At 31.2% G+C, this 25,734-nt stretch overlaps 2 protein-coding genes, 1 non-coding gene and 1 pseudogene across 4 annotated transcripts; 2 read left to right on the forward strand and 2 right to left on the reverse strand.

The window, feature by feature from the left end:
- Positions 1 to 11,416: 11,416 nt before the first annotated feature.
- Positions 11,417 to 14,464, forward strand: LOC125813326 (protein DETOXIFICATION 35-like). Of its 2 annotated transcripts, none has more exons than XM_049492822.1 (7): positions 11,417 to 11,734; positions 12,105 to 12,730; positions 13,108 to 13,164; positions 13,244 to 13,482; positions 13,571 to 13,689; positions 13,889 to 13,975; positions 14,268 to 14,464. In XM_049492822.1, exons 1-7 carry the CDS (start codon positions 11,453 to 11,455, stop codon positions 14,361 to 14,363), a joined length of 1,506 nt encoding a protein of 501 aa, XP_049348779.1. In that variant the 5' UTR covers positions 11,417 to 11,452; the 3' UTR covers positions 14,364 to 14,464. The 2 variants fall into 2 exon arrangements, with proteins under 2 accessions (XP_049348779.1, XP_049348780.1); XM_049492823.1 differs by having other exon boundaries at positions 11,449 to 11,711.
- A 3,009-nt stretch (positions 14,465 to 17,473) lies between these two features.
- On the forward strand, positions 17,474 to 18,898 carry LOC125813330 (E3 ubiquitin ligase PARAQUAT TOLERANCE 3-like; annotated as a pseudogene).
- Positions 18,899 to 21,837: 2,939 nt separating this feature from the next.
- On the reverse strand, positions 21,838 to 24,970 carry LOC125813337 (rRNA 2'-O-methyltransferase fibrillarin 1-like). The gene is made up of 7 exons (XM_049492839.1): positions 24,881 to 24,970; positions 24,426 to 24,766; positions 23,795 to 23,890; positions 23,626 to 23,703; positions 23,366 to 23,542; positions 22,303 to 22,371; positions 21,838 to 22,155 (listed from the first exon to the last, which is right to left on the reverse strand). The coding sequence occupies exons 1-7, from the start codon at positions 24,897 to 24,899 to the stop codon at positions 21,979 to 21,981; spliced, it is 957 nt and encodes a 318-aa protein (XP_049348796.1). The 5' UTR covers positions 24,900 to 24,970; the 3' UTR covers positions 21,838 to 21,978.
- LOC125813354 (small nucleolar RNA snoR60) lies at positions 22,817 to 22,887 on the reverse strand. The gene has a single exon (XR_007442060.1). It is a non-coding gene; the product is annotated as a small nucleolar RNA snoR60 (small nucleolar RNA).
- Positions 24,971 to 25,734: the final 764 nt, after the last annotated feature.

Consider the following 25,734-nt stretch of genomic DNA (forward strand, 5'->3'; position numbering starts at 1 on the left):
AGTAGATGAAAAGTTCTGCAATTTTCAAATTAATTAGTCATTTAATTGAGGGTATAATAGGTAAAAAAAATGTTCTTCTTCATTTGTCAAAATGGACAAGTAATTAGAGACAACTATAAAAGGAAAAGTGAACAACTAATTAGGGACAGAGGGAGTACTAAACAAATGCATCAGCAAATGAAATTTATATTAAAAATTTATTGAATAATGACGTAATGATACCTTAATAGAATTTCTTATCCATTTTTAAAAAAAAGCTTCACCCTTTCAATTTCGTTATATCTTCTTATTTAGTAGAAGAATCATCATTTATTATATTCTACTCCACCTTAATTTGTACCATCAGAGTTTTAAGAATAAACATTAAATTTTAAATCGAAATAAAAATTCATTGAAAAATGACAGAAAAAATAATAATAGTATATGAAAATTAAAATAAGGTGCAACAAATGCCTTTTCACGATAATTTTTTGAAATATATTGATAACAATTAAAATGAAGCTGTTATTTTATCTTTAAAATTAAGTTTGATTGAATTGAATTAGTACAACGAGAAAAAATATTAAACTAATAACTTTTTAATGTTATTAAATGCATTTTCTTTTTAATTGAGTAGTAGATTAAAAGTTCCAAATTAGGATATTAAAATAATATCTTACTCTCTCCTTAATTATTATGGTATTGCAAACATTTATTTTCCTTAAATGATGATTCATTTTCCATTTACAGTTATATCCAATTAATTTCTAATGTATTGAATGTGGTTATGGGATATTGAAATAATATCTTTATCTTTCCTTAATCATAATAAAATTATAATTTAACATTTATTTTTCTGAAATGATAATTTTGTTTTAATTGCTAGAACATATTGTTTACTATATTGAATGTAATTATAATAAAAACATATTGTATTTAGTATGACAAAAAAACTCAAAAATTGGAAAAATTAGATAAATAGTAATCTTACCTTCTAAGAAATGTCACATCATCATTTACATATCCAACCTTATATATATAAAAGAGTTAAAAAAGAAAAAATAAGTGATTTAAGAAAATTATATAAATAACATTAATGATGAGATGAAGATTAATGAAAAAGGTCAAATAAATTAGTAGTATTGATGATGATAAAAGTTAAATAAATCATTTTTTCTATTATTAAAATTTTTAACATAAAATTTCCAATCTTTTAAAATTGAAAATAAATGTTAAAAAAAAAAATCGAGGCAATAATTATTTTAAAGAAAAATATAACCAAAATTGTCAGAAAAAATTGATACACATAAATAAGTATCTATTACTAAGAATGGTGTCACTACATTTTCTATTTTAACTTTATTGTTACATATGGATAGAAACTTTTAGAAGAAGAACTGATCCAAAAATTTAAAAATAATGATTCCTTAAATGGTGATTCCTTTTCCATTTACAGCTTTTCAATTAATTTTTAATGTATTATATATGGTTATGGTTATTGGAATAATAATATTATCTTTCCTTAATAATAATAAATTATATTTTAACCTTTGTTTTTGTGAAATGATAATTTTCTTTTCTTTCGTACAACATATTGATTAATCTATTAAATGTAATTATAATAAAACATGTTGAATTTAGTATGACAAAAGAATTCAAAATTTTTAAAAATTAAATAAATAGTAATCCTAACTTCTAAGAAATGTCACAAATATATATATAAAATGATATAAATTACATTAATGATGAAATGAAGATTAAGAAAAGAAGTAAAACAAATTAATAATAATATTGATGATGATAGGAGTTAAATAAATCATTTTTTATAATTTGTAAATTTTCAATATAAATTTTTCAGTCTTTTAAAATTAGAAAATGCTAAAAAAATAAAACTAAAACTAAAAATCGAGGCAACAATTTTTTTAATGAAAAAATAACAAAAAATGTCAGAAACATTGATAAGAATAAATAAGTATCTATTGCTAAGAAGGTGTCACCCCACATTTTCTATTTTAGCTTTATTATTACATATAGATAGAAACTTTAAGTTGAAGAATGATCCAAAAATTTTAAAAATAACAAATCAATTATGTAAAAATACATGTGTAATTCTTATAAAGTTATAATAACTAATTTCTTCAAATAAATAATTAAATGAAAGAAAAAAAAGTAATTAAGAAAATAATATAAATAACACTAATTATGAGATTAATAGCATTGATGAGGAAAGGAACTAAATATGATCAACTTTTTAAATTCTTTTTTAAGAAAATATATATAAACTTTAATTAAAAGATACAAAAAATCAAGACAAAATAAAAGAAGAAAGAAATTAGAAGAATAATGAGGTTGAAAGAAATAATATCTAATTTTCTCTCTTTTCAAATCACAAAATAAATTTTTGCTTGTTCTCCTCCTATTTTGATACGAATTCCATAAATAGAATGATTTTTTCTCCAAATAATTTTTCTTACCCTTTGAAACACTAATCAACCTTCTTATAAATTTCTCAACCACAATGAATTTTTCTCTCCTTGTAGGAGGAATAAACATTTTTTCAAAAAGTCTTTTATTTTGAAAAGAATTTTTTGTTACATAATCTCTTTCTTTACATCAATGTCTTCACAAGAATAATGAGATATTCTCTCTCTCTTTTGTTAAAAAAGTCACATGACCTAGAAATTTAATGGACATCTGAGCGACAAAAGTTGATACCATATATTGATCATCATCGTCAGAAGAAGAAGAGCCAAAGTGAAGAAATTTGTTCTTATTTGTTACAAATGTTCAACTATTTTTTTTTATTTTATAGGCTAAATAATTATAACAGTTATAAAAAATGAATAGTTTTTATCTTTTCATCTTCCATTTTCATTTACTTAAATCTATATTAGTGTAATGGATGTTATAAAGGGCATAATTAATCGGGTATGACATAAATACTTTTTTTTTAAAATACAAATAAAAAATACAAAACAAAGATAAAATGTCAAAAAAATGAGAAAAAAGATGAATAGAAATACTGGTCATAGAGAAATGACACATCAAATTGTCTATATTCAGCTTTATATATACATATATAGGTTCATGCCCTTAGATGTTATTTTATTACTTTAGTTGGCATCGACATTTTTGTAAATCTGATATCTATTTTGGAACATTTTATAATGTGGCATAGGCTGACAATTGAGATCATAAATTTAAAAATAATAAAATTTAATTTATTATAATACTAATATCAATATCATAAAGATATATATATATATATATATATCATTTATAAAATATATAAAAAGTATTATAAATTGTAATAATTAACCGCTTTATTTTTTTAAAATCATATAACTAATTTGATTTACACTACAAAATTCATAGGTGTCACATAATTTACACATTAATTCTTCATTACTTAATATATGTAATCATATCAATGACATATAAATTGAAATAAAAAAATTACATATTTTATTTGAAAATCACGTAATAGTACTATAAGGTATAATAATTAACAACTTAACATATTTTAAAATTTTAGTTGACTCTCCAAATTCCATATGTCTCATGTAATTGAGACAGAGAAAAACATATGTTGGTTTAAAATTAATAAAAATATTATAAATTATAATAATTAACAACTTAAAATTTATAAAAAAAATCCTTTAAAAAATTTAGTTGGCTCTCCAAATTCAATCGGTATTACAATAATTAAAACATAGAAATTAACATAGATTGGACTCCTGCTGACATTTATGTTTCCTTTTTTAAAATTTTTTCTTTTATACTTAATATAAATAATTTTTTATGTAAAAAGTATTATAAATCATAATAATTAATAGCTTAAAATATTTGAAAACATATAAAAAGTTTTTGTTAACTTTCAAAATTTCATCTATAACGCATAAATTGGGAGAAATATAGATATATAGATATTTTAAGTTGCTAATTATTGTGAGTTATAGTACGTTGTATGTAATTTTCATATATATTACTCGCTCTGATTTATGTGATACAAATGAAATTTCAAAAGTCAATGAATTTTTTATAAGTTTTTTTTTATATTAACTTGTTAATTATTGTGATTTATAATATATTTACGTAAAACATACTCTAAATAAAAATAATTAGCAACTTAAAATATAGAAAAACATACTAAAAAATTGATGAACTTCAAATTTCATATGTACCACATAAATTAAAACAGAAACAATAACATATATTGGCACGGGGTCCCATATCTAGTATATATATATATATATATATATATATATATATATATATATATTGTAGAAGTTGTTCATGGTTGTTACATTAATAGCAATGCGTTTTTTTCTTTTCTAAGATTGATTCTTTTGTGTCAAATATATGTGGGAATTTCAAGTCCCAATATAAAGAAATAAATCTGCCAAAATAAAAGAAACATAAATCCATACCTCAGACATTTTATGTGCACACAAAGTCTGAGTTAGCAGTTGTAAGATGTAATGTCCAACATCCAAGAGTTGTCAGTCATTTGATAATACGTGCAGTGGCGGACCCAAAATTTTCACGAAATGAGTTTAAGATATAAAAATAAAACTAAAATGTGGCAACAGGGAAATTCAAACTTGGGCTGGCTGGGAAAATTGAACCCTTTTCACCACTCTACCAAGGGTCACACTTGTGTTAGTGGGTTCAAAAATTAATATATACATATAAAATTTTAAAAACTGATCATATATATATATACAGTATTATTTTTCAGCGAAGTGGATTCATATGAACCCACTTGACCCACTGTAGGTCTGCCCCTGAATACATGTATTCCAATTCTTCCCAAAACAGAGTGGCTTTTTAAAAATAAAAACTATTCCAGTTCTTTCCAAGAACTCACATAAAACGTCGATCTCTATGGAGTCAAATTTTTTTTCTCAGTTAGAAAATCCTCTTGGGAACTTTCTACGCTCTTCTGTACACCAATACCAAAAGAGAAAAAAGAAAAGAACAAAGACGATGCGTCTTGTTGGGTTGGATGACGAATGTTCTTTGTGGAGGGGTGGGGGAGAAGGGGTCCACGTGTGGTAAGTGCACAAATAGCCGATTTGCATACATTATCTCCGAATCGTTCGTTGGTTGAATGATAAATATCAGGTCTTTTTCATTGATTTTGTTAGACAATGTAGGATTTATGTGTTAGCTATGATAAAGATTGTGAGTGTTCTTAGGGTACTTAGCCAAGAACACTGAGAAGAAGGGAAAGAACACTGAGATGAAGAAGATTGGAAATGGGTTTTGTTTAGTTTAATGGGTTGGGTTTTGGTTAAAAAAGAAATTGGATAATTTCAATTGATTTGGGGTTTTCGTCCAAGGAGGGGTATATTTGTTAAGTTTATTGACGGCAGGGGTAAAAATAACTTGCTTTTAACGGTAAGGGTAAAGTTAATCAATAAAACAAAGTTGAGGGGTAATTTTGACCCTTTTCCCTAAATTAAATGTTCAAATTTCTATCAAATATTTTCCTTGGGAAGCAACTTTGGGTATGTGTAAAAATACTAAGGAGGTGTTTGGTCATGTGATTTCATATTATGAGATGAAATCAGCATTTGGACATGCTATTTCATGTTGACTTCATCTCATGATATCTCAAATTCTCCAAAAATCATAATTTGAGATTTTTCAAATACAAAAATTGACCCACAAGTATATATTTTGTAAAAAAAAAAGGCGACATTTAATTTATATATATTTACTAGCCATTTATTTAATATGTAAATAAAATTTATAATTCATATCATTAATTTTTTAAACCATTTATAACTCATATAACGATTATTCTCACTAAAATTCATTCTTTTTACCATTTATATTCACCAAATTTATTGTTTTTTATCAAATTCATTACATACAATATTTCTATCTATATTATATAGAAGCATGAAGAGGGTGATGACCAATGGCAAAGTTGTAAATATGCATATTTTCAAGGGTAATGTATAATCGTCATACTTAGATTTTTTTACCAAACCACACACTCTATCTTTATTTTTCCCTCTAGAGCTTTCTCTCTCTTTCCACTCACTTCTATATTAAAATATATTAAATAAATATAAAAATAGAATAAGATGAGTCAAGCAAAGAAATAGGCACATTGCTCTTCTTCTTCATGAAGCTCGAGTTGGGTAATTGTTGGTATTTACTATCAAGATGAGCTCGGAAGCCTATGAACCAACTAGATTAGGATAAATATTTTGAAAATTATAAGAGATATGGCTGAGGTGTTTGACAAAAATTCAAAGAGAAAATACATATTCCATCACCAGCAATCTTCATGTTTGGTAAGCTTTTAATCATCTTTCACTATATTTATTTATTTCAATTTTATCATTTTCATACCATTTTGTATGAACTGAAATTCAGTCTCTGAAATATGTGTATCTATCTTCTTCCATTTCAATACTCTAAAATAATATTTCAATCCTTTTGGGTATATGTATGTGTTCGTTAATAAAAGTTAGTGCTTCCTTTCATTTTTCCCCAAAACCGAAAAACATACCTTTATGAAGGTTCAAATTCCAGTGGAGTTACAAAAAACACTATAGGTAAAAAAAATTATTTGCTTAAGGTTGGTGGGTAGAATTATCAGATACTTGTGTTGGTGCATTGTCGAGGGTAGTGCAAGGTGGGCTCGAACACTGGAAATTGGAGAACACTCTGGAGAGTTTTGTCATATCTTAACTAGTGGCGGAGCTAGGATTTTTAATAAGGTAGTTCAAAATCTAAAGAACTAAACACACAAACTAATCGAAGGGGTTCAATATCTACTATATATACATAAAAAATATTTTTAACCGTGTATAAATAGTAATATTTTTCGCCAAAGGGGGATGAACCACTAAAAGAAGGCTAGCTCCGCCCCTGCTTCTAACTTCGCAGGCATTTATATTTCTCACAAGAATAATATTATGTGAGGTATTGCTTGTGTTCTAAGCTACATTCCTATCCCTACATATTAAAGAATGAGAGAATGATCCGACCAATAAAGTTTCTAGCAACTGGATATGTAGGATAACGCTCCGGATCCTCCCTACTTGCAGAATGAATGGATCAGAAATGGGCTTAATTCTCTAATTACAGGCAGGGGTGAAAGCCATAAGAGAAGATTACTCTATCGGTAAGAAAGAGGGGGAGAAAAGTGTTGTCATCTATCTTGATCAATTATTCTAGCTATTCAGCCCATTGTTCTATTTACAAAGATCATCTTTGACAATTTTTCATTCCTTCCCTGTCGAGCCGCCTCTCTTCGCCATACAATTCTTCCGCCTTTCGAACAAGTGATTGCGCCCGGAGTGTATTTTCTTTTTTTGTAACAATTTCATTGACCTATCGCACTAGGAGACTATGCGTGCAATCACTTGTTCGAACATATTCAGTTGCTATACATTTAAGTGGTTTGTTCATTCTTCTCCTCTTCATTTTTTATTTGTAGTAAGATGTAATAAAGTATGCATGTGTGGTTTTTCTATTGAATGTTTAGAATCGTATAATAGACTTGGTGTTGTCACATTGCCTCATTGATGAATGGTAGCACTTCTCATGTTAACATGTATTAAGCTTTTTGCTACTCTTTATGTATTTCTTTTTATTTGTTCATGTTTTAGTTTCGCTTATGATTTTAAAGATCTCATTTTCCCCAACCTTTGCATAAATAACTAACTCCATTGTCTTAATGGCAAACTCTCTTTGTTTTACACCTCTAGCTTTTAACCGCAAGTGACAAAAAGGGATATCGACCAGTTTAGACTCAATGAACACAGAGGCTGATCAAGGTAAGGTATCTCAAATTTTCCTCCTCCTAACGGTCCTTATTGGAATAAAAAACTAATCATGACTACTTACTGCTAAAATAGAACTTGCGAATTTTGTTCAAAATTTGTGTATACTCTCTCTGATTGTTGAACTTCTTTTGACAATCTCCTTAATTTTTCGCCATCTATGTATCTCCAGTGAGTGTTGCATGCATTCTTTTATACTAACTCATTTTTTATCAGTTAAGCATGATAATTGAAACATTTAGCTTTAACCGATAATAGTTTGTTGGTTTTAATTTGAAAATTCCTAGAGAAGTAGGTATTGCCAGAATAATAGAGAAATTGATAGTTAGAAGCAACTAGGTTCTATTGTTTATTTGTTATAACACATGAAATTGAAAAAAGATTTGAATGTTGGTTAATATATGAAGTGTCAGAGGACCCGTCGTTTGCAATAGCAAGAAGCCAATGACGTCTACATTGGGTTAGAGTCTGGCAATTTTGTCATGATATTTTTTCTTGTGAAAATCTTCTCTGATTTTTTATTTTATTTTATTTTGAAAAAATTCAACTTAATGAAATAGTTTAGGAATAGTTATATTGGCTGTATTTTTTTAGAAGATAACTATATTGCCTTTGTCTTATATTGTATTTGGTATCATGTCTTTATGAATCACTTTCAAGTTCAGAAACTTACATATTTGTCCAAGATTTATAAAAAGTGTTAACTTGCTTATTACTATGTCAAATCACAATCAACAACTAGGATCAACCTTAAAACAGACATATATTTTGGCTTGGGTTGTTGTAGTGTTTGTAAATTTTAAACAATTCAAAGTTTGTTTGTTTTTTATGAGGCTTAAGTTTCAAGTGTTTTTTTTCTTTTTCAGTGCAAGGAATGACAACTCCATTTTGGGCATCATATAATTACGAGACTCCTTTATGATCAAGTGAATCGATAACTTACAATTCGCATTTGTGTCTAGCATTTCATGGTTACTTTAAGTTTATCCTTTACTTTTGACTTCTTATTTTTATTTTCTGATTAAACATTTCATCTTTGCATAATTTTAAAAGCTTTTCCTCTTATTATCAGTATTTTAATTTTGATGATTTAGCGCTGACAAAATGAGTTCTAAATCTGAATTTTGTCATACTATGGATGTTCTCCTTCCTCATAAAGTTCATCACTTTTTCCTTGCCCTTGTAGAAAACTGTTAGGGATGCGTTGGAAGTCATTAATTTAAGTATTTAATTATATTTTTAGTTGCTTTATTTATTATTCTAAAATAGGGTTTAGTTTTAGAGTTTCATAAGGATTAGGTTAAGTTATAGTTATAAGTTTGGAATAGGATTTAGGTCTCCTACTTTCATAAGAATTAGACTTCCTATTGATGTAATAAGACTCCTATTTAAAGGGACTTTTGATGAATAAATCAGTAAGTCATAATTAAGCAAAAAGTAAGAGATCGGAGTTATCTCTTCCATTGAACTCTAAGGTTTATGTCTCCCTTTAAAGAGCTGAAAAGATCGGAGTTCTCTCTTTTAATGAACTCTAAGGTTTCAGCCTCCCTTTAACGAGCTGATTTATATATCGCCCTGTGACTCGATCCTTCCCTAAAGATTCATAACAAAAACACTTTTAAGAATTGGAACAGTAACACTTAAAAAAATAGAATTCTCCCACATAGCATAGGCTTTTGTCTTGATGCTTTAGGATTTATTTGAATTTTGAAGTCTAATTTTCCATTCAAGTAACTTACGTGCACACCTTTTTTGAATCATAGAGCCATACTTTTAAAAAAAAAAAAAAGCTAAGCTTATGTCATGTATAGACAAGAAACTGTAGAAACATGAGGAGTTGGAAATGTAACTAAAATTTTGTAACCATTTTCTCCTCGCGTGAAGAAGTGAACAAACCTCTGGTGTTTGTATGTTTTAATCTCTTGGTTCTAACACATGGTTGGTGACTCATTTTATCCACTCTTTTTTAAATTCATTTTTCATGATTTTCACTCTTAATTTTGCATTTTCAGATATAAAGTTTCTCATGTCATCGTACTCTCTTGATTAAATAAGGAATAGCAGGTGTAGAAGGATGAAGAGAATTGATTATGATACAATGTGGTTGATAAGAAAGATTGATGCGCTAGCTTTCTGGAGAAAGAAGTGACAGTTGATTCAACCAAGAAGCGTAAGTGGAGACGAAAGATCTCTAGAGATTCTTATCTCATTATATTTCATTGGCTCAATCAGTAACCAACAGTGAAAACTTTATGTGCATAGTTTAAATATTGACGTAGTCCGGAAATTACAAACCACGCAACATGTATCCTTAATAGCTGTTGATTTTTTGTTTCTTAATTTTATTTTTTTTGATAAAACTGAAACCTGTGTAAAGACCAAATAATTGTACTTTATGTGAGTGATATTCAATTATTATACTTATATGTGATCTTTGATAACTTTGTGTTAAGCTTTTTTTGGAAAGTTTTGTCTCTCATGGGGCTAAGTTACCAATTTTACTTACTCGTGTTGGTCCATTCAATGTGATCCATTTCTATGTAATAAATTAGTGCGAAAAGGGGCAATATTTTATGCTATGCATTCCCTAGTGTAAAAGTGATGAGGTTATAAATTTAGTTTTGTCAAAATAGACAAATAAAACATACAAGAATGAATAGGAGTTGGAAAGAAGGCTAAGGTATACTATCATTCTCTTTTGTAATATTGAGAAGAATAAGGAACATAGCGTTAAATAACTGCAGTATGAAGTATTTTTGTTACTCATAACTTCTAAGTTTTTAATTAATTGAGATGTAATTATGAAGCCAACAAAAATGTCTTTCGTATTGCGCTCGTGCTGTGCACAGGCAATTTCGAGCAATCAATTCTTTATGTGCTTTGATAATTTGTCAAATACCATCAAAACAGAAAATTAGAGACACTAAAGCCAAAGTGATGAATGAAAACACTTCAAAATTCAAAATATAAGTGTTGGACATGTGCTGAGCACAGGCCATACCTATCTAGTAGTATGTAAATGCAGGTTGAGCAATCGGGTTAGCGCCTACGCAGGTGGGGAGGTCAAAACTTAAATAGCTTTGATTGTCCATTATTTAAATATCATTTCTCTCGTTAACTTATTGGCAATTGAATTCTTCCTTCTCTCTTCAACATTCTATGGTATTGGATTTTATTTCTATTTAATCTTTGTTAGATTCTGACTTCTTTAATTGTATTTGAAAAACTTAAACTTTGGTGAATTTCATTCAATTAGAACTAAAAAACTATTTAAAACACATATAAATGCTTTATCATATTTTTATTTTTACTTTCTTTCTATTTTTAAATTTACTTGTAATTATATAAAAACATTTCATTTCAAAAGTTATTTTAATTATAAAACAGTTAAAATAAGTCAATTTGAACGGACTTGAAAACCATCATATGTGGAAAAAAGGGACCACTACTTCAAAACAACCAAACCAAAGTAAAGAAGGCGCGGAGCATTTTTCGCCGCCGATTATTTATAAAATAAATTGTATTTTGGCATATTTTCGTTGCCTTTTTTGTACTATTAACTTCCATCTTTGGTACATTCACACTTTAATGCTTCTCTCTCTTTACCATTTTCTGAATATGACATATAATACAAGCAAAACGCGGAGAATTGTAACGTCGGAGTAATGGAAACGCCATTTCTGCATGACTTCTCCGGCAACCACCACCAGCTCATTGGGCCCGACGGTGATTACCGACCGGTTAAAGGCCTGAAAGAATGGTGGGCTGTACTCTGGATCGAGACAGTGAAGCTATGGGAGATTGGAGGCCCAATTGCTTTCAATGTCCTTTGCCAATACGGGACCTACTCCATTACCGTTGCTTTTTGTGGTCATCTTGGTGCTGTTGAGCTCTCTGCTATTTCTGTTGCTCAAAACGTTATTGGTACTTTCTCTTTCGGCTTCATGGTTCGTATTCTCATATTATATCTGCTCGATCCAAATGCCTATTTCTAACCTTCGTTGTTGATTTTATTTGGGCCGAACATGGAATATAAATTAGAGTAGAATTTAAAATGCTGACAACAATTTCCGGTGAATTTTAGTGCATGATCCGGCAATAATGATTTTCTAAGATATAGCGCACAATTGAATGAGTGTGTAATACAAAACAAAGTAAAGTCACTTTGCTCCATAATTTATTCAACTTGAATTGCCATTTGAGAAATTTACCCCTCCTCTTTCGGCTTCATGGATCGTTTTCTCTGTTTTTCCTTTTGCTACTGATTATTTGTAATTTTAGTTTCTTATTTGGGAATTTGTTGTAAAATTTGTGTAGTTGGGCATGGGGAGTGCTCTGGAGACACTGTGTGGACAGGCATTTGGTGATGGGCAAATACATATGCTTGGGATTTACACACAGCGGTCGATGCTTATTCTATTGTTTAGTACATTCCTTCTGTTGCCAATTTATATTTTTGCAACTCCATTACTTAAGTTTTTAGGCCAAGAACATGAAATGGCTGTTCTTGCTGGGAAATTTGCCCTGTTGTCAATCCCCGAGTTGTATTCACTGGCGGTCACTATTCCCACTTCAAAGTTTTTGCAAGCCCAAAGTAAAGTTGGTGTGGTGGCTTGGATTGGTTTTGTGGATCTTTTACTCCATGCTCTTCTGCTATGGCTGTTCATATATGTATTCAATTTGGGTACAGATGGGGCAGCGTTAGCATTTAATATTACAGGTTGGGCGGACGCAATAGCTCAATTTGTTTATGTGGTTGTTTGGTGTAAGGATGGATGGACGGGATGGTCTTTGTCGGCATTAAATGAGATTTGGGCATTTGTTAGACTCTCAGTTGCTTCAGCTGTCATGTTATGTCTTGAAATGTGGTACATGATGAGTATTATTATACTCACTGGACATCTCAAGGATGCAGTTATTGCTGTTGGATCCCTCTCGATTTGGTGAGTTTTGTGTCTTTTTTCTCTTTTGTTTTATAACGGCAGTGTAAAGCCAACTTGCGTGCAGCTCGCCTGTTTAACCAATGTGCCGAGAACTCTGTCTAACAAGACTTAGGCAGATGGGTAAAAGTTCATTTTTGCATATGTATATCGACATTAACCGCTCAATGCTTAAGCCCATTCAAATAAATTTTAACGCTCACTGACAGTGAAGCTACAACTTTTATCAACAGACATTATTTAGAGCACAGAATTCTAAGTTTAACTGTCCTGTGCAAGTTTTGTGGTTTAGTGTATAGCTTTCAATAAGATGAAAGTGTCGTGAGCTCCTTTTATCAAACGTGCATCAATCATTTTATTCTCTTTTTTTCGTCTTTCAGTATGAATGTTGATGGATGGGAAGAGATGTTATTCATTGGAATCAATGCTGCCATAAGGTAATTTAGTGTAAAAGCTTGTAAAAAAATGTACTACATTTATTTTGGGGTTTGTTTTAATGCATTGTCTCTGTCTCAGTGTTCGAGTCTCCAATGAGCTTGGGCTAGGACATCCCAGGGCTACCAAATATAGTGTATATATCACAGTGTTTCAATCACTCCTCATTGGGATACTCTGCATGATATTTGTACTTGCCGTAAGAAATCATCTGGCTATTTTTTTCACAAACAGCAAGGATTTGCAACAAGCCGTTGCAGACCTTGCTTGGCTTCTTGGAATAACCATGCTTCTTAACAGTGTTCAGCCTGTAATATCAGGTATTGCTTTTATTCCAACTTCACTGTTTCTATGGTTAGAAGTGTGTTCGTCTATGTAGTCCTTATTGTGGCAAATATTGTTTTACAGGTGTTGCTATAGGAGGTGGATGGCAAGGTTTAGTGGCTTATATCAATTTAGGATCATACTATGTTTTTGGTATTCCTCTAGGATATATGCTTGGTTATGTGGCTGACTATGGAGTTGTGGTAAATAATCTCTCATTCCGAAAGTTACATATGATAAGTACATCAAATTTTAATCTCACTCGGCATTTATAAGCATCTTTTTATAGGAAACTACTGGTGATGAGTAGGAAACACCTTGTTTTAGCATCTCGTAACCTTTTTGAACCTAAAAAATTATGATTGAAATTTAATTTATCCCAATTATGAATTTATCTTGCAGGGACTATGGGCAGGAATGATAGCAGGACTTGCTTTGCAGACACTGTTACTCTCATTTGTACTCTATAGAATTGATTGGAATAAAGAGGTAAGTGAAACAGTTGATGATTTTATCCAACTAAACTCCAAAAAAAATCATGCTTGATAATGTGTACTTCGTTCTTGGTTAGTATTAGCTGCACGTCCTCTGTAAAATGATTATCCTATAGACGACGTAAGAATTTTGTTTGAAAGTCGCTGCCCAAAGGGTGAATTTTCTTTTTATCCTCCTCTTTGAAAAAGTTGCAGATGAAGCAATACTAGTTACACTATTGATTTTTATTGAACCTTGCGTTTCGGTATGATTAAGTCATGTGTAATAATAAGAAAATGAAATGCAGGTTGAGCAATCGGCAGAGCGCCTACGCAAGTGGGGAGGTCAAGACTTTGAAGCTGAGGAAACTCTTATTCCAGAGCCTACGAAAGCCTTACCATAAAAGTGAGATTTTGCAGTGACATCAGAGGATGAAGGGCCTTTATCTTTGTTTTTGTTAACCAGTTAATGACAACTAGACCAGGCTAGTATATACTCTAACATTGTGACTTGTGAGTGGGGGCTGTTAGTTTTAATAGGAATGTAGCTGCAATTTAGAACATTAGGCTAAGATGTTTGTTTGTTTTGCTCTTTCTCCTGCCTTACACTAACGCTAGCTGTGTGAGGCTCGTTTATGTTTCACACATTGATGGACCCAAACTTTTACACTTTTGGATTCGCAAACTCCATTTTTCAAGTGAATATTTTCAACTATTAATTACCACATAATCAGTATAAAGATTTATTTGTTTCAATTGTATTTCTATTATTATTTTTTCTTAATATGCATTGCATGTTTTATTTTGAATGTGTTTTTTTAGAGCAACTTTCACATATAGCAAACACAAAAATCATATTTGTATGATATAGTCATATAGCTATAGTTTGCATAATTGTGCTCCATAGCAAACTTTATGTTTGCTATGACTATTTCGCTATACATATATACAAAAGAAGCAATTGTATAATTTGTTTCAGTATACACATACAAAAAGAATCAATTGTATAATATGTGTTTGTATAAAGCCAGAAAGAGAGAAAGACAAAAGAAAACTGGGCAGGGAAAGATCCTATTTGTATAATCATAAGTGTATAGAACGAAAATATATGCATTTGTATTTGTATATACAATTTTCTCTCACTTTATACAAACACAAATGCAATGTATACATTTTTGTTTGTATAAAGTGAGAGAGGCGAGTGAGAGTGGCGAGTGAGATCTGGGAGAGTGGCAAGTGAGATCTGGAAGAGGGGAGAGAGGGGAACGAAAATATATGTATATATACAATTTTCTCTTGCTTATACAAGCACAAACGCATTTTATACATTTGTGTTTGTATAAAAGCGAGAGAGGCGAGCAAGACTGCCCAGCGAGAATGAGAGTGGCAAGCGAGATTCACCAGGAAGAGAGGCGAAATAGCAACAGTTTGCTATGGGGTACAATTAAATCAAACTATGGTTAGAACATTTAATTTGAATTAATAGTTTGTTATTATATACAATTTTCCTTTTTTTATTCTCTTTTATATACAATTATTATTTGTTTCAAATATATATTTTATTTTCTTGGACCCAAGTTTACAAAGCTTAGTTGAAAATTTAATTATTTTAGCCAAATTAAGAAAGGTTTAGCTAAAACAATGAAATTCAAAACAAGTATTTAGTACAAAAAGAAAAAAAATGTGTGTTTTTCGTGCAAAGACAATTTATTTAATTGTGCATTATTTCCTTTTCAGGTTAAATATACATATAATATTTTATTGATATTTTATTTATTTCGTTTTAGATGCAATAATTATTCTTTCTAACGGTGCATTTCTTCTTTTTTGGACCTTAATAAGAATATCATTATTTTTAGCCAAATAAAAAAATTATAATCAAAATATCGTTGTTCTAGCTTTAAAAAAAACCACATTAACCCTGAAAAGATGATTTAAATAATTAGTAAACTTAGAAAAATAAAAAATATACATTTATTCTAATAAAAGAAATCCAGGAAAAAAAACTCACGTAGTGGTGTGTGTCACACATCCATGGAATGTCAGATTCAAGGGATTGTGGCTATTAATTTACAAAATTAAGAGGGTAATTAAATCAACACAAAGTTTAGATATACATCAAATAAAATTCGACAAGTATAGAAGGGTCACGATCGATTATATCAATTTAATAGGTAGAAAAATTAAATATTTATACCCCAAAAAGTAAAATATTTATCCTTATATGTCTTATTATTTTCATACCCCTTTTTATTTTCAAATGGTATCTGTTTATTTAATTATTTTTATTTGTGCATTGACATCATGTTGATGTCAGCATTTGCCTTTTTCTTCTTTTTAATACCATCATAGTATATTACCGTAGATAAATATATTTTAATGGTATCAATGAGTAACTGAACAATGTTTTTATTGAGGTTTGTTTCAGTCTTTCGATAAGTACTATTACGGTATAGTACATACTGTCGTAGATGTATGTTTCAATTTATCAATATTTTAATTTTAAAATAATTTTAAAAATTATCATAATTTAGATACAATTTTTTTAAAATTTGCAAAAAGATAAAAATAAAAAATAAATTTATATATATATATAGATTCTACTAATTTAGAGTTTAATACATAAGATTGTGACTTTAATAATTTTCTCTTAATTGTTTCTTATTTATTTTTTATTCCTATGTGATACGAATAGGGTATCAATATACTGATCGAGTATCACAGAGGATTCAGCTCAATCCTATATGATATTGATAATCAATATATCGATGGAGTATCATAGAGGATTAATTCTTAGCAGTGATGTTGATGTCATGCTGACATCATGCGTGAAATAAGAAAGGAAGAAAATGGGGGTAAGCGGGTAAATGATTTGGGTCATAGGTCCATTAAGAGTAAATAGTTTGGATGTGGTCCAATTTAGATAAATAATTTCACAATTGGATCTATTTGGTATTATTATATTAGATTTTTTATAAGTATATATATTATAACTATTAAATAATTATTTTATAAATAAAAATTAAGCGACTTTTATGAAAAATAAAACTTAATTACTTAATTGAGTGGTCATAGTTAAAATTAACCACAACATCTAAGTAATATAAAAAGGAGAGAGAATAACTATTACTTTTGGTAAAGGATTTGTTTTCTTAGACGTTAAGTCATCTTCGGAAAATCTATATAAACCTAAAGAAACCCTCCTTCCATACACAATTTTTCTCCGCAAAGCAATTTCAATTCCGCTCTTGAGTTCCTGCTGTTGGTTATCGCAATTTCAATATCGCTCTCGTTTTCCTGATTTTGAAGAATCAGTGGTTGATTCAATCGCCGTCTGGAACCATCGGCGTTTTCGTGGTTGATTCAATCGCCGTCTTGAACCATCGGCGTTTTTGTGGTTGGTTCAATTGCCGTCTTGAACCATCGGCGTTTTCGTGGTTGATTCAATTGCCATCTTGAACCATCGGCGTTTTCATGGTTGATTCAATTGCCGTCTTGAACCATCGGCGTTTTCGTGGTTGATTCTATTGTCGTCTTGAACCATCGGCGTTTTCGTGTTCGTTCGCCCGGATTTGAAACCCTAGCTTCAAGTGCCGATTGAAGATTCTTTGATTTAGCTTCTTTAGTGTTGTTTTGGTACAAATTTACTCTCTGTTTTGTATTCAATATTTGATTAGATCTGTTACTGTGTTGTATATATTTGATAGAATTGTTATTCAGTTATGGCAATTCATTTCAAGTATAAAAGTGCGAAGCATTGTGATTCTATTCCGATTGTCCATCCATTTATTTCTGTTTGGGATTTGAAATTAAAAATATTTGAATCGAAGCGTTATGGTAGGGGTAAAGATTTCGATCTTCTTATTACCAATTCACAAAGTAACGAACACTATGTTGATGAAAAGGCTTTGATTGCTAAAAATACTAGTGTTTTGATTCGTCGTATTCCTGGACCACCTCTCTTGCCCATAGTAATTCCATCCCTTACTGAGTCAAAGCAAGTGTATAAAGAGGAGGGTCATGAGTCTGTTTCAGCCAAATATTGTTGTCTAGATTTTGAATGTGATGATTTTGGGGATGATGTATATGCCATTCCAAAAATATTGCCTGTTCAATCAGATAATCCTGTGCCAAGTGCCCCCACTAGTAGCAAACATGATGAAGACACTAAGATCAAGAATGTAATTGCTACACCAGACATTGAACACTTCTCTAATGGCTATGGTTTTGGTCGAGGTGAAATGGAATGGAAAAAACCACCTTATGGATACGTGTGTCATCGATGCAATGTGCCTGGACATTATATTCAGCACTGTCCTACAAATGGTGACCACAGTTATGACATGAAGAAAGTGAAGCCTCTACCGAATTCCATGTTGATAGCAGCCCCAAGTGGTGGCAGTGTTGGAGTTTTGAAGACCAATGAGGCTGTATCTTCAAAGGGTGTTGAAGGTTTGTCGTCTGCATCCTCTTCTTCAATGAAGAGTTCCTTTAGAGATATACCACGAGAGTTCTATTGCCCATTGTGTAAAGAATTGATGAAAGATGCAGTTATAGCAAGCAAATGTTGTTTCAGTAGTTTTTGTGATAAATGCATTAGGAACCATATAATGTGCAACTCTAGTTGTGTTTGTGGGACTAGAAATGTAGTTGTTGATGCACTCTTGCCTAATATCACTCTAAGGAAAACAGTAAACAGAATGTTGTCGGAGTCCAGTAACAGTAGTTCAGAGCATGGAGTTAGTGCTCCTCTTTTTCGAGTTCAAGTTATGGTGTCAGCACATAATACCCTTTCATTCCCATCAGAATTGTGTTCAGCTTTGAAGGTGGCCACAAAGACTTCAGGGGAGTCTGTCGATGAACTGCAGCAGAAGAAACCATGTGATGTTGATGTTGTAAACATGAAATGGGGAGTTGCTGCTTATTATCCTGCACATAGCACATTTAGAGGACAGTATGATGAGACTAGAAAAGCAGGTTTGAAAAGGAAGCGCGAGATGAGCATTGATCAGTTTTCTAGTGTAGTTAGTTGTTGAGGGATGAAAACATTCACATTCTGTAATGTTTTCAAATTCAAACATTGTTTATCAGAATTATTTTTTCTGGTCTCTTTTTCTGATTTACTAATTCATATCATTTTTTAATGAGACATAATTGATTGGTCAATTTGACACTTATTCAGTTATATATATGGCTTGTTTACATTCTAGTAAATCATGAACATATAATAGAAATTAAAGCTATTCTACTTGTAGTTTATTAATGCTATTGGTAAAAGATAGATGATATATCAGTATCAGTAGATAAATCATTAGGTGTAAGCTAAAACATTAGTCACTTATATACATATAACATAATGGTTTTCAATATGCAAACTTGTTATGTTCTTAATTTGGGGGTTCCCCCTTTGGTGGAGCGATCTCCTGTGGCTGTATTCATGAAGTAAATTGGAGCAAGGGCGTGTGGCCTTCATAGAAAAGTCTTTATAAATCGTCAACGTTGTTAAATTGTGTTTGGTTACACCCTTAAACCATACAATAAGGCTATAATTTATGCTCCAATTGCAAAGTTAGTATTTATTTTTTCAGTTCCCAGAAATATTTCTAATTGTCCCCCCAATTCCTCCTTGATTATTTGTTTTGTTGAATGCATCATCTAGATGGAGTATGTAGTTAGTGTTAATGGGGTAGCAATTGTTATGTTCAGTTGGGAAAACTAGCTCGCACCTATCTTTGATGAAAGAAGCCGCAAGTTAAGATAGAAAGAACAGATAGTCAGTCAGATTTTTTTTCTTGTTGTGTTGGAGTTTGTTAGATGTAAGTATTCTAATAACGGAAAAGGGTCAAAATTGCCCCTGAACTATGCGAAATAGACCACTTATACCCTCCATTACATTTTGGGATCAAAAATACCCTCGCAGTTATCCCAGGAGACCACAAATACCCTCAAGAGTTAACACCCTAATTTTTTAGTGACTTGGCAAGCCACATGGGACTAATCCCTCCACCTAAGCATTGCCAACTAAGATTCACTACAAAAGAACTTGACTTTTAGTGGTGACAAAGTCGCCACAAAATCCCAAAATATTGCCACTAAAGGTTATGAGTGATTTTTAGTGGCGACTAAGGCTCCAACAACCATTCACTAGTAAAACCTATTTTTTCAACAAAAAAATATGATAATTAATTTTCGATTGCGACCTAATTTTCTAAAATAAATAACTTGCAATATCCATATTAAAAACATCCAATATTATTACGAAAAATAATCAAAATTACTTCTCGATTCAAATCTCCTACTATATATATATATATAATGCATCATTGTACATTTTATACATTTACCTATGACATAAAAATAAAACATATAGTGTCTTCAAACTCCTACTTAATCGATATCATATTTGGTTTTTTAAAAACAATGAAGAAAAAAACACAAAATTAGAATTTAATGTTAAAAACTTTTAGTGACGATTTTCTGAGCTTTTGTGACGCTGTTGTTGCCGCTAAAGATCTAGTTCTTTTGTAGTGAATCCTAGTTGGCAACGCTTAGGTGGAAGGATTAGTCCCACGTGGCTTGCCACGTCAACAAAAATTTGGGGTGTCAACTCTTGAGGGTATTTGTGGTCTCTTAGGATAATAGCAGGGGCATTTTTTATCCCAAAATATAACGAAGGGTATAAATGGTCTATTTCATATAGTTCGGGGGTAATTTTGACCCTTTTCCGTTCTAATAATTGTCTCGTGGTATAGTTTAGGAGATTTCTTCTTTTTTTTTTCAATTATGGTGGTGATTTTGATTTCTGTTTAACCATATATTTCACATATAAAATGGAGAAATCTGTCTTCACTGGAACGTATTGTCGATTTGGTACCATCCAATTTATTCAGCTGTTCTCTTTGGTCATTTGACGATTATTTGCCTCAACTTTTACAAGTAATCTTGTGCCAAGTAGACAGCATATAGGTCATGTAGGATATAGGTTAATTCTTTATATAAAGTTTAGCTAAGTTCTGGTAGGAAGCTTTTTATGAATTTGACTTGGGACATTTTAATTTCCGAATCTAATTGAATTTATTGATTACCTCTATGTGACTGATTATTATTGATAAAGTTATAGACGCTACTAGTTGAAAAACAGAATAAGTTACCAATCACTCAACAAATTACAATACACATAAGTTGCATGACTGTCTTAAAAAAATAGATTAAGTCATCCACGGCCCCTTAAAGTTGTCCGCATAATTCACTTAGACACCTGAACTAAGACTTGTACCTATTATTGATTATTGAACACCTAAATTGTTCAAGACATGTACCTATTAAACACAAAATGTTGATGTTGTAAAATAAGTGTATCTCACTACTGATGAGCGCGTGAATACATTTTTTTTTATTTTTTTAAAGTAAATTTGTACCTACTTTCTTGACACTTGGCATGTATTGACTAAATAAATGAAAATTTAATTTAATTAAACATTAATCTTTTAATTCACAAAAAAAAATCCACCCTCAAACCCATGTACAAGCTCTTCTTCTTCAACCCATTATTTTTAAGACTTCAAATTTCTGTCTTTTGTTTTGGCTTCTTTTTTTTTTCATTTTTGGTAAACAAACTGCCTGTTAAATTTGCAAACAAACAGCCTGTTGAGTTTGCAAGAAGAAAAAAAATCAACCATTGGAGTTAAAAAGTCTACCATTGAAGACAGTCTTACAAAACAATTTCAAGAGGCCATAGATGACTTAAACCCAAAAAAAAATAGTACCTATAGCAAAATTGATGAGCACAATTTCGAGAAGTTCATTTTTTAACCAATCGAATCATAGACAAAGCCTAGTCAAAATCAAGCAGGTAATAATAAAGACAAACTCAAAACGAAAGAGAAACAAAACATATGAACAATAACTTAGAGAATCAAAATTCCATTACACTTCCATCAAATATAATAGTGTGTCAATACTGTCTGTAACAAACCTCCTACAAAACATTAACTAACAAAAATCATAAGCTTAAATTTTCTAGGCAGCAGCCTTTTGCTTCTTTGGTACACGATAGGTACCAACAACACAAGCGTGGTCTCTTTCAAAGGGTTCTAGAGTAACCTGCTCCACTGGTTTAAACTGATCGGCTTGTAGCTTCTTCACTTCCTGAGCAAATACGGCTTCCGCTGGCACTGTTGAATCAATGCAGTTTGCCTAGAAAAATACAGGAGACGTGTAAACAATAGAGAAAAAAAGAAGAGCTAAAAAAACAAACAGGCTCTATATCCCCAAGTTAAAATTGATACGCTCCCAACAATATCTTTGCATCAGCTTAAAATGACAAGAGCATTGGCTACAAACCTTGATTGAGATAACAAAGTGACCTCCAGCTTTCAAGAAGTATGATGCATTCAGAGCTAAAATTCTTGCCTGTGAACAACAAAGTTTATTTAAACAGTGGAATAGAATTCATACACATCATACTGCTGTGCTGCCAGGCAACAATGAAATGAAATCCTAGAGAGACACAGTCAAACTCCCCTGTTTTAGGCTAAAATATCTGTGCAGTGTGCCTTTAGAACCACAAATACAATATCTACAGAGTTACTCTCTTCATAATATGGAAAAGACAATAGGTTTGAGAAGAAAAAATAAAATACACAAAATGATTCATTAACTAATTGTAAGATGAATCAAGTGATGTTTTGGGAAAGAAGAAAATAGGAGTTTCAGATTCACAAAATCAGAAAAGGTCTTCCTGCAAAAAGAAGCACAGCAACATTGTACTGTTTCGTCTTATTAAAAACAAAAAAACTGAGAACAAAGAAAGTACTGGAGGTTGAAGCTAATATTTCAAACTACAAATAAATAAGACAGCATCAGAAACTCGGTTTAACATCATCCATGAAGTCTTGAAGGGGAATCCGAGTAAATCATCATCTGCCTATCAGTTCGGTATAGAACCAAAAGGAAAAGAAATTTCATAGACAAATAAGCATTTTCAAAAAGTTTGAAGTGAACATGAAGATAAACATCTAAAAATTGGAAGAAAAAAAAATTCAAGTTCAAGAAAAAAGAAGTTAAACAACTAAAGATTGGGGGGAAATTAAGATTAAGAAAACATGAAAATAAACATCTAAAAATTGGCTTAAAAAAATTGAAGTTGGAATTATGAAAAGGCACTAAAAGGAACAGAGAACCAGCCAACAATAGCACAGGTTCATTGAAGGACATTATGACTCAACCAAAAAGATGGACAACATAATTGTTTCATTGAAGTAAAGATACCAAGTCAATATCAAGTCATCAAGTAAATGAGATATACAACCACAGCAGTCAACCTCCATTGACAGAGAAAATGGTATCAAAAAACATATGCCACAGCAAAATACTATTGCACATCAACAGTCATAAAAGGTCAGACCTGATCAGGTTGAGCAACATCAGAAAATATCACATCCACCATTCCAACCAACATTCTGTATTTGGCTGGGTGTCTAGCATCTTCAATAATGGGAATAACATTGGTACGTTTCTTAGCCATGTTCACCAAGTCCCTTCCACTTCGGTGAGAAAATTCAACAGCATATACAACCCCATCCTGCAAAGATATGAGCATCTAATAAAAAACCAGCACTGCCATCAACACAAAATATGAATGAATTCACATACATAGATACTTACAGGACCAACAAGGTCTGAGACATGAGATACTGTTGTTCCTGAAGCAGCACCCAGGTAAAGGACACGAGCACCTGGTTTCTGGAACAAATTCAACATGGAAAGAAATGTGTTATTCTCTAAACATAGAAAACTACTTTAAAGCTCATGATTTGACAGGAGACAAACTTACAATCCAGATATCATCAACTCCTCCAAGAATTGCAGCTGCTAACTTAGAACGGAAAGGATTCCACACTCTGTATTCAACCTTTGTTCCATCTTCATTCTAAGAATATAATAAATACACAAGTCAATAATGGTGTACATTAAACAAACTCTGGAATTGGGTTAAGTTCTGACATACAGAAGTTAAAAAGTTTATACTTTATTTTATTTTATTTTTTGATAAAGAAAAAGTTTATACTTTATGGTTATATCAAGGATGATAATCGGAACAGAACACAATAGTAGTATACAAGATGGGGAATATGGGCGCAGTAACAACAACAGAATCATTATAGTTGTTCAAAATTTCTTGTTCCATCGAAAACGAGCAAGAACAAAAACACTATGATAAACTATATACATCAATTAGATGGACTTGCATTTAAATTCATTAAGACAAGTTGCGTGTAATTTATATGAACAAAACATTACTTTCAGATCCACTTAATAACCAAATTTCTAGCACTAAGTGATGCACATCTAAGAAAGACTCAACCTTGCAAGCATTTGGTACCAAGAGTGGTAAAAAAAACGAAGTACACGGAACAAACAGAACAGTAAAAAACCTAACCTAAAGATAAAAGAAAGGTTATAACCTGAACAGAGATTCTCTTTTCATTGTAGACAGCTTCACCAGGTACCAAATTCTTAGTACAAAGAGCATCTTCCTTGCCCTTAGCAATGAACACGCCTCCATGTCTATGAGGCTCCACCACAACCCTACTACCACCCTTCATTCCTCCACGTCCCCTTCCTCCACCTCTGTCTCCTCTACCCCCTCTACCACCTCCTCGCTTCATCCCACTTCCTCCACTTCCAAAACCCCCTCTTCCACCACTGAAACCTCCTCTACCACCACTGAAACCTCCTCTACCACCTCGTCCTCCTCTTCCTCCTCCATCTCCTCTACCACCCCTGAATCCACCACCACCACGACCTGCAAATGCCAGTAAACAAGCCATATATTAGAACAAATACAACTACTACTTATTTCAACCCAATTCATACAATCAAGCATTAGAAGTAATTACATAGAACCAGATATTCATACCTCTAGTTGGTGCAACCATGGCTACTGCTGCTGCTGGAAAATGATGGAAGCAGAGAAGAATTATCAAGTAGAGCTATAAACCCTAATGCTGAATGTCGAAGTTACAGTCTAGCGGACATTTTATACTGCTAATCAGGGTTTAGGGTTTTTCGAGAGGAACTAGTTGGGTGCTCAGATGGGCTTGGGCCGTAAATATGAAGCATAGTGGGCCGATCTGGCTGAAACTTGCCAACTCCTTTTTCCATTAGCAAATCAATATGCTTTCATAATGGGCCAATCCTGAATTGATGATGAAATGTAGAATTTAGAGAAAATTACTGACTATTCTTAATTTATATGTGGAAAATTACTTGGGCAATACTTTTTTTAATAAATAATTATTGACTTCAGCCAATCTCTTTTATTTATTACTATTTATAGTATTACATAGCAATACTATAATAAATATGCATTATGTATTAAAAGTAAATTAAGCATGCAATATAGATGTATTATAAGTGTTTTGAAATATATTATGTTTGTTGGTAAAAAATTGATACAATGTACTATATTTGTATTAAAATATGTGATAAATGTATTATACATCAATAAAATTATATTATATGTGTTTTATAAACTATTATTTGCAGTATGTATTAAAACTATATTATAAATGTTATTATTACTATAAATGGTAATATTTTATTAATATAGCATTTTTATGTGCGTTTTCATTTATATATTGTAAAAACTGCACTTTTTGTTCTAAAAGAATTTTAAGTACCATCAAGTCTTGTTTCTCATGATACTAGTGACGAAAATTTCAAGATGTGCACAAGTTCAATATTTATCTATAAAATTATTTTCGTTAAGTG

This window comes from Solanum verrucosum, unplaced genomic scaffold (genome assembly GCF_900185275.1).
Source record: "Solanum verrucosum unplaced genomic scaffold, falcon-dt-bn FXZP01000189.1, whole genome shotgun sequence".
NCBI lineage: Eukaryota > Viridiplantae > Streptophyta > Magnoliopsida > Solanales > Solanaceae > Solanum > Solanum verrucosum.

Excerpts from the sequence above, each read along its gene's own strand:
- LOC125813326 (XM_049492822.1), top strand. The coding sequence starts at position 11,453 with ATGGAAACGCCATTTCTGCATGACTTCTCCGGCAACCACCACCAGCTC. Across the intron at positions 13,690-13,888 it reads TGGCTGACTATGGAGTTGTG|GGACTATGGGCAGGAATGAT; the intron begins GTAAATAATCTC and ends TTTATCTTGCAG. Across the intron at positions 13,976-14,267 it reads GAATTGATTGGAATAAAGAG|GTTGAGCAATCGGCAGAGCG; the intron begins GTAAGTGAAACA and ends AATGAAATGCAG.
- LOC125813337 (XM_049492839.1), bottom strand. Across the intron at positions 23,543-23,625 it reads TCTCAGACCTTGTTGGTCCT|GATGGGGTTGTATATGCTGT; the intron begins GTAAGTATCTAT and ends ATATCTTTGCAG. Across the intron at positions 22,372-23,365 it reads ATGTTGCTCAACCTGATCAG|GCAAGAATTTTAGCTCTGAA; the intron begins GTCTGACCTTTT and ends TGTTGTTCACAG.